Source organism: Vicugna pacos, chromosome 21 (assembly GCF_048564905.1).
Source record: "Vicugna pacos chromosome 21, VicPac4, whole genome shotgun sequence".
Lineage (NCBI taxonomy): Eukaryota > Metazoa > Chordata > Mammalia > Artiodactyla > Camelidae > Vicugna > Vicugna pacos.
The window spans coordinates 12,153,185-12,162,162 of record NC_133007.1 but is presented as its reverse complement, the minus strand read 5'-3'; the positions used below and the strand labels follow the sequence as shown (position 1 = coordinate 12,162,162).

General features: G+C 45.2%; 1 protein-coding gene across 2 annotated transcripts; it reads right to left on the bottom strand.

Annotated features, from left to right (window-relative positions):
• Nucleotides 1–293: 293 nt before the first annotated feature.
• SERPINC1 (serpin family C member 1) lies at nucleotides 294–8,294 on the bottom strand. 2 transcript variants are annotated; one of them, XM_006211140.4, is made up of 6 exons: nucleotides 7,814–8,287; nucleotides 7,268–7,483; nucleotides 6,450–6,587; nucleotides 4,475–4,865; nucleotides 3,192–3,256; nucleotides 294–544 (listed from the first exon to the last, which is right to left on the bottom strand). In XM_006211140.4, the coding sequence occupies exons 1-6, from the start codon at nucleotides 8,066–8,068 to the stop codon at nucleotides 368–370; spliced, it is 1,242 nt and encodes a 413-aa protein (XP_006211202.2). In that variant the 5' UTR covers nucleotides 8,069–8,287; the 3' UTR covers nucleotides 294–367. The 2 variants fall into 2 exon arrangements, with proteins under 2 accessions (XP_006211202.2, XP_072802185.1); XM_072946084.1 differs by lacking the exons at nucleotides 294–544; nucleotides 3,192–3,256 and adding an exon at nucleotides 3,291–3,638 and having other exon boundaries at nucleotides 7,814–8,294.
• Nucleotides 8,295–8,978: the final 684 nt, after the last annotated feature.

The following is an 8,978-nucleotide window of genomic DNA, read 5'->3' as shown; positions in this document are numbered from 1 at the left end:
GATTTGAATCTCTGTCTTTTCTGTATATAGGAGTTAATGCATTTTAAAATTTTGGGGTTTTTTTAGCATGAGGGGATTACCTAGATTTCAAGCTCCCCGTGCCCTTTCAGATGCCTCCCGTCTTCCCTGGTGTAGCAGTGACCTAGCTCCCCCTTCAGTTTCCTGACCCGGGTGTGTTCGCTGGCAGAGAACAACTGGAAACATCATTTTACCAAATGCCCAGCAGCATCTCTCTCTCCCTTTCTCCTTTCCTTGTCTTCACGTCAGGGGGCAAAGTCCATTCATAATTGTGAGATATGGGAGTAGGTGTATTTATTTTTACTTCTGTTCATAAACCAAAATAGAAAGAAGTGCAAAGAGTAACACTTCAGTTAACACAAGGGTTGGCTACTCTGCCCATGAAGATAATCGTGTTCAGAGCAACTTCCCTTATAAGAACCAGGAAGGGCCTGTTGGCCTTGAAGGTCACTCTGTTGGGGTTCAGCGAACGGCCAGCGATCCCAACGACGGTGCTTGCTGCTGCTTCACTGCCTTCCTCATTTACCTGCGGGGAAAACAGGAAACAAACTGCTACATTAGCTACTCTGCAGTTCATTACAGGCAGGTGTCTACACCCACAGACACAGCAGTTCCTCAAAATGCCACTTGTTTTCCAGTGTGCAGTACACCTGGATCAGGTCGCGTTCCCCCCAGAACCCTACTTTTAGTCTTTCTTTCATCCATTGGATATTGATGTGAGCACTTGTATCCATCCGAGCCTTGTGCTGGATGGTAAGTGCTAGGGTCCATTCAGATAATCTCCGAACCAGAAATCTGGATGTAAACAAGGCGGTCGCATTTCTGGCCGGCACGATTGTACACGGTATTGTCCTAGATGCTAAAAGAGGTTTTGACTCACAATCGGAGCACTATAGTTGAGCCAGGGCCTATGAGAACAGGAAGGGCCTCTGGCTGGATGTGATGCGTGTTTCTTGGAGTCACGGACTGAAATGATGGTTTTTGAGTTTGCTGAACCACCACAGACAGGTCTGGAGGGACAGACCTTTAGAAAATTTTGTTTGGGGATCCAGACTATCACCAAAACTCTGTCCCCACCTCTAATGAAAGCACTTCAGACCCCTGCGCTTTGAGGAGCTGGTTGACAATGCTGTCTCCCTCCCACCCTCCTCACCACCTCTCCCTTCATTCCATCATGATCATTCCAGCACTGAATCTATAAGCAGACTGGAGCTTTTGCAAGACCAGAATCCCTGTATTCAAATCAGATTCTGATTTTCAATGGCTTCTCAGGTACAGTCAGTTGGGGTACTGTGTCTTGGGTTCCCAAGACCCATGGAGGAACCTATATCATTGTTTAGTGGGCTCAAGTTCCAAGATGAATCTAGACCTCTGCTCCTTCTTAATAGTAACTCAAGGCCCTCAAGGAGGTCTGAGTTGACTACTTCCATTTGGGGTCCTTAGAAAATTTTCGAACATGGTTAAAACTCAGGACTCATTTTCCCTTGCAATCTTTTTAAGTGTTCTTTCTTCCATAATCCATATGGAAGAGGGTATCAGTGGTGTTGTGTTGACTTCCAAAACCATTAATCCAGTACTCATGTAAAATCCTGTGTTCTGACCTCGGTATCTTGAAGGTACATCCTCTACTCTTGCTGTTGTCCTCCAGGCTGCTGACTTCTACTGTCCGAAGGTTGACATCCCCACATTGAGGATTTTGTTGCCTAGCCCATGTCTTTTCTGTCAACCCTAAATCCTACGGTCATTTGACCTAGACAATTAAAATATCTTGGTAGGAAACCCATTCAGTACTCTAACCTCCCATTTCTTTCTTCTCATCAAATCCAGTGAGCATTACCTTCACTTAAGCAATCCAGTCCCATCTAGACCCTGAGCTTGCCACCCCTCGGAACATCTTTATCTTTGGAATTATAATTATGTTATCCTTCTCTCAGACTATAACCTTCTGTTTTTTCAAGCTATGACATTTCCTCACTCTCATTACAATTACTCTGACTTCCTCCTGTTCCTTAATCCCTCCACTTTCCTCCTTATTATATATTTCTCCCTGAGCTTGGACTCTGCAACTCTATTTACTAGCACCATGCTCTGAAACCTTTCTTTGACCACAATCTTCTTTCTTTGCGATATCCTCAATCCTGTGACCTTCACTAAGTTTGGCACATCACATTTCCCTTACTGCCTGGTTCCCCCAAAGAACAGTCTGTATAAGTGGTTCCCAAACCTGGTCGTACGTCAAAATCCCTAGAGGAGCTTGGTAAATACATAGATTCTCAGGCCCCATCCTGAGTCAAGCTCCCCAGAGAGCTAATACTATTGATTCATGGTTCAGTACTTGCTTGAGAGCCAGAAGTTCTGCAGGCTTTACGCAGTTATTACTCTAGTAATTGTTTCCACGGGCATCTTAGTTGGGGCAATAGTAGGATAAGCAATACTGAACCATTTTCATCACTGTGGAACATCTCGGACTTCAACCAGCCAATGTGCATTGCTTTTTGTTAATTTCCCGAGAAGAGGATATACATTTATTTGATCACCAAATTTTTTGTTATCTATAACGTAGTCTAGAGCCCTAGTTTTCTGGAACACACTTAGGACATGATTGACACTCATCAGCTCTCCTTTCTTACCTTCCATTGGCTCTTCAACCACTACAATTAGGCATGTGCCCCCACTATTCTGTTTCAAATTCCTCAGAGAAAAGTCACCTATGGTCACTTTTCAATCTTCTTACTAGATGCTTTCCATTTTCTTAAAACTTGGATTTCTATGAACTCGTCCCCTCCTGGTTCTTCTCCTCTGAGTTCCTTTGCTGGCTGCTTTTCCTGTGTCAGCTAACCCTTAATGTCTGTGTTCCTGCTCAACCTGCTTCAGGAGAGGTAGTGGGGTGCAGGGTGGAACAACCAGACCATGAGGGCTTCCAGGCAGGGCCATACTGTTGCAGGCCTCATGGAGGAGGGTGCTACAGGTTTAGGGTTTGTGGGACACTGAAAACATGCCTTTTTCCACACTTGTCTCCTACCGTTCACACACCTGCTACCTATATACCGTAAGAGCCCATGGAGCAAGAACGCCCAAGTTACTAATCACATGAGACACGGATGTGTTGAATAGGAAAGCAGCTTGGAAATAAAAAAGCAGCATAAGAAGAGAGCGAAAAGAGGTGTACTTACCTCAAGAAATGCCTTATGGAATGCGTCTGAGACATAGAGGTCACTCTGGCCTTCCGCAACAATACCTAGAAGGAAGACCAGAGGAGGCTCTGTGAAACTGGGAAAAGGCTGGCTTCAACCCATAGGAAGGAATTCAGTTTAAATTAAGAGATTCTTAGGGGCTTTTTTGAAAAACAGAAATCCTGGCCCCTCATCGAATGATACCCTCAAAATAAATGCATGTAAAAAACAATGAAGTATTTTGGGCTTATTCAGCCTGGCTCCTCTGAATTCAATCTCCGGCTTCAGCTCTTGGGAGAGTGGAGGGAGGGAGGTGGGGACTCTGTGTTTTTTGTGTTTTGTTTTTAATTGCAGGGACTCTGTTCTTAAAGAAAATTCACTCCGTCTATAGGATTGTCTTTCCTTCCAGTCTGGCAGCAATTTTAGGAGAGGGAGTGGTTTTCAGACCTGGTTGAACGACAGATCATTAAAGGTAAATTCAGTAACCCTGTAAATATCTTTTTTTTCCTTTTTTGGGTGGGGGAGATAATTAGATTTATTTATTATTATTATTATTTTAGAGGAGGTACTGGGGATATAAACTTCTTTTTAAAAAAAGATATTTTAATGCATATTTTTAAAGGATGCTGGGTTGGAGGAACCCAACCAACTTAACACCATTACTGACATATCACAACTTGGAAGGGGTTGGCTGTGTCTGTTTAGTGACCTAGGAAAACACATAAGCCCTTTGGAATATCAGGTGAAGAGCCATGAAGTGTTAGCTATGCCTATTTTGTGAGACACAGGTGTCCCCAGCTCTTAGTCACATCTTCTCTTTGCTCTGAGTTTTTTTTTTTTTTTTTTTTTTTTGGTGAGGGGAGGCAATTAGGTTTCATTTACTTATTTATTTATATAATTATTTTAATGGAGGTCCTGGGGATTGAACCCAGGACCTCAGGCATGATAGACACACCCTCTACCACTGAGCTATAACCTCCCTGCTGAGTTTTTTGATGCCTTTTCAAGTTCTTCTCTATCTGGTCCCATCCCCTCTATCAGTTTTGGACTCAATGAGTTCCAGTACCAGCTGGGCCTGCAGAGATCCAACAGCCAAGTGCCCCTTTTCCAGAAGAGAAAACTGAGACCTTGAGAGGAAAGAGATTTCCCCAAATTAGCAGTAGAACTGGGTGTTAGAATCCAGGTGTCCTGACTAGCTCTCTTCCACTCTTTCCCCATCTCTTCTGCCTTTGGTCAGACCACTCTGGGGGCAAGGAGGGGAGGAAAGTCCTTCCTGCACCCACCCGGGAGCCTGGACTTCTCAGGGCTGAACAGGTCCTCAAGGCCCATGTCTTGCAGCCGCTCCTTCACGCTGAAGCTGTCCTCGATACGGAAGCGGGGCATGTGGACCACCAGCAGTATCTCTGCCAGCTCATCCAGCCACTCCTGCAGCACCTCTGGGGTAAGTTCCTGCTCCACCTTGGCCAGGCTCTTCTCAGGCGAGGGGAGGATGAGCACCATGGTGATGTCGTCACCCTTGAAGGGCAACTCGAGCACCTGGGTACCTCCTGCCACACGCCGATAGCGGAACTTGCTTTCCTGGTACATCATGGATGCTGAACATGACTCCCCATCGGCCTTGTAGAAAAGTTCCTTCCTCGTGTTCTCAGGGCTGAACTTCGACTTCCACAGGCCCTGGAAGAAGACGCCAGGTGAGAGGATCACAAAGCAAGAAGGCAAAAAACATTCATAGGAGAATGTTGACATGGGAAGTATTCACATTATTTTATTAAATTAATATGTGAGTATAATTGTTAGGAACAAAGACTAGAGGCATATGCATGAAAAGGTTAACAATGACGGTGTCGGAGTGACAGAACCGTGAGTGGCTTTTTTTCTCTGAACTTCTCTGTATTTCCCGGATTTTCAGCAGTGACTACTTGCTTTTATAACAAGAAAGATAAAAACTAAAAACAAGCCTCTTTTGGAATTTGACTATTTGCCTTCTGCTTCCTGCCTCCCACTGGCTTCTTTCTCAAAGCCCGTCCTCCAAAATGCGGGGCTCTGTCCCTGATGAATAAATCCAGACACAGGTAGCAACCCCAGGGGTTGTCTGGGAGTCCTGCCACGTAGAGGGTGAGTCCTGGCTAACTTCCTGTTCAAAGAGGGAGGGGATACAAGACACTCCTTTGACATCTTTGAATTATAACTACAATTCCTTGTCATCTTCTGGCTCTTTGATTTGGTGGAAAGTTACTTAGCTCTTTGAATGGTGGACCTTCATCTGTAAAATTAGGAGCTGGTTATTGCGAAAATTGTGTATCAGGCACTGCTCCAAGCACTTTACATGCATTAACTTACTCAATCCCCTCAGAAACCCTCTGAGATAGGTGTATCATTATTACCATTTTGCAGAAGCAGAAATAGGGCCATAGATCTCAAGTAACTCACTCAAGTTTGTACAGTCAGAAATGGAAGAGTCAGAATTAAACTAAGTAATCTGTCTGAGCAGCCCAAGTACTTGTTTGTAAGGTTATAAGGATCAGGAGGACGGATAAATGGCCAAGTGTTCCATAAACTGCAAAGGGCGACAATACACACAAGCAACAGTGATTGGAACAGCAGTAACTGGCTAACCCCTTGGCCCCTGCAGGGGAGAAGAACGCACATGGAACATGACCCAGGAAGATAAATGTGTCACAATTCAACCTGCATTAAGCTGGCGGCCTTCCTGAGTCTATTTATTCCCAGTACCCTCCCCCTCATCCTCCTTCCTAAACGTAGTCAATCTACAACCCTCTTTAGAACTCTTGACTCTGAGAAAGACGAGGCCATTTTCACGATCATATCACAAGGCCTCTGCAAAGTTTAAGGTCAGTGTGGCACCAGGAGGTTCAGAAGCTTCAAGCAAGAGGAATTTTGAGTCATGGTAAGCTACTCCAGATAATGGAGAAAATCTCATCACTGAGGGTTGTCAATAGACTGTCATTTTGTTCCAGATTTCAAAATGGAGTTAATTGGACAGCAGAAATTGCTGCGTGTATATGAGAATTTATTACCACTCTTAGGCCCAGAGACACTACCAGGCCCCTTTGGACCTCAGTCCAGCAGCCATAGCCCTAGACATGGTTCTAGATTCAGCAGATTTGTCTTTCTGCCCAGATCATGCATGTACCATTTCTCAAAAAGATCTACCTACATATACCCAATGGTATGAAAGAGGGTGAGCTGGAAGGAAAGAAGTTGTCCCTGAGGTCTCCCAAGGGCCATTTTGAGTACCTTGAAATAAATAGTATTGACCAGCACCAGGACAGTGAGCTCATCGATGGCTTCTGGGGGAATGACGTCAGTGATACGCCCTTCGGTCTTATTGGATACCCACTGGTTGATGGTCATCCTGGATTGCTCTGCATTTTTCTGTGGAGAACAGGAAACAAATCTACCCAATTGTGCTATTCCATTGGCTTATCCGTTTCCCCGTACAACATTTTATTTTATTCATCATCCCTCTGTGTTTTCCCACCATTTGGTTAAGGCATCACTCTAACCCAGACTGGGGAAACCTCACATATCTAGTATAGTGTCATGAATCTACCATATAGTTAATAAGTATTAAAAGAAGAAAGAGGAAGAAGAGAAAGAGGAAAAGGAAAGAATAAAGAAACAGAAAGGAAGAAGTCTGGGAAAAGGAAAACAAAACAAATATTACCTTCTCTAATTTTGGAAACTTGAACTTTAATGAGTGCTCATAAGATATGTTCTGTGGGAAGCTAATGAGTGATACAGGGGTTGCAGGGCAGGAGGGCTGCCCATGTGGTCAAAGAAGTTTGAGAAATGCTGATTGAATAAAGTCAGTAGATTTCTTTGTTGCAGGATTTTTATACAACTTTTCCAGAGCAACCTCTACAATCCATAGATACCACTGACTTCTCAGTTTTCAAGCAAAAATATGTATTCCAGAGATTCTGACTTATAGTAACACCCCCATCTGCCTTCAACTAGCGTAGAAGTGTTAATTTGGATCCGGCTTCTCCATCCCTTCAATCTCTGTGTGGAGAGGAAGAACTCTGAGGTCAGGGATGACATGTGCAACTCACCTTGAAGTCCAGGGGCTGGAGCTTGGCTCCATATACCACCTCACTGATGTCTTGGTAGGTCTCATTGAAGGTAAGGGACTTGTCTCCAAAAAGGCGGTTGGCTGACACCAATTGGGAGGATTTGTTGGCTTTTCGATAGAGTCGGCAGTTCAGTTTGGCAAAGAAAAAGTGGACCTGATCAGATGTTTTCTCGGAGATGGTGTCAAACTTAAAAACCTGTAGAAGCCAAAAGAAAGAATGGTGGCGGGTCTGGTGGGCAGCCTGGCTATGATGGGTGGTGAACACAGTACCAGGCAGCCCCTGACCAGCAGCCACCTCAGCTGTGAGTTTCTTCAAGTGTACCTGGCACAGCATAAATGCTCAGCTCGTGTTTTCTAAATGAGTAAGTGGATCAAAAAAGAGTAAAGGAGAGGAAGGAGAAAGGGAATAAGAAGCACAAAGAGAGTAGGGTACCACCCAGATTCTCTAAAAGGCTCTAGACCGACACATAGATGTTTCCTTAAATATCCCAGCAAGGAGGTTGGGCAGAAGAGCTTTGGACTGTACCTCCATCAGCTGCTTGAGGGTGTTGTCACAGGCTCCCAGCTTGGTCATAGCAAAAGCTGTGGAGATACTCAGGGGTGAGAGGAAAATGTTGTCATTGTCATTCTTGGAGTCTGCCAAGTGCTGATAGAAGGTGGCAGCAAAGTGGGAATTGGCCCTGGACAGTTCCCAGACCCGCCGATTGGTGGCCTCAGGGATCTTCTGCTGTGAGCCCTCGCCCTCAGCTGCCTTCTTCTCTGGAGAACGGTAAATGCACATGGGATTCACAGGAATGTCCCGAGGCTTGGCTGTGCAGATGTCCTCCACAGGGCTCCAATGACAGGTCACATAGCCCCAGAGGCCAATGAACAGCAAGAAGAGAAGACATACTCTCCTATAGGGAAACAGAAAGCTGAGTTAAGCTAGGCTAAGAGACCCCCTTTCCCACTGCCCACCAAAGATTTGCCCCAGGAAAGCACAGAGTACCAGCCCACCTGGTGTGACCAGGCGGAAGTACAATGGCCCAGGACTGCACTTGTCCTGGAAGTGGATGGTTCCTTGGAAGCGGATAGTTCCACATGCCTGGACAAGGTCATGTTGAAATTAGAATCAACTATTGAAGCAACTCGTGATTATTGGAAGTGTTGTGTGCCCAAGGCCCCATGCCGGGAGAAGAAAAGAACGCAAAGCTTCCAACTGGTAAGACAGGACATGCACACATAAAAAATGGCAGGGGATTTTAGTGCCCAGTGAAGACTTAGGACAGTAGGAGGAGCCATTTACAGAAGCTGTTTAGGGAAGGCCTCAGAAATGGGTGGACTTTAACCTGGATGTTAAAGGATTAGGAGGATTTTGATTGATGCAGCCGATGGATTTCAGCAACACAAGACAGCTAAGAAGGAATGAATGAGGCAAAGGCACAATCTGTGTGCTGAAGACTCTCAAATCTCCAGCGCCAGCCCTAAACTTTCCACTGAGTTCCACACCAATTGTTTGCTGGACAATTCTACTTGGATGTCCTACAGATTCTTACATGAAATACGACCAAACCAGACTTGTAACTCACCTACACACCTGCTTCTCCTTCTATGTCCTCCAACTCAGCAGATGTGACCCTCAGGTACCCTGTCATCCAATGCAGAAACCTGGGAGCCACCCTGGACTCCTCCTTCCCACCCTCCTCATTATT

What these genes read in the sequence shown, in the direction of transcription:
- SERPINC1 (XM_006211140.4), bottom strand. Translation starts at nt 8,068, where the DNA reads ATGTGCATTTACCGTTCTCCAGAGAAGAAGGCAGCTGAGGGCGAGGGC. An exon ending in CCCTCAAGCAGCTGATGGAG is followed by an intron (nt 7,484 to 7,813) that starts GTACAGTCCAAA and finishes TGGCTTCTACAG; the next exon opens with GTTTTTAAGTTTGACACCAT. An exon ending in TGAGAAGTCCAGGCTCCCGG is followed by an intron (nt 3,257 to 4,474) that starts GTGGGTGCAGGA and finishes TCTTCCTTCTAG; the next exon opens with GTATTGTTGCGGAAGGCCAG.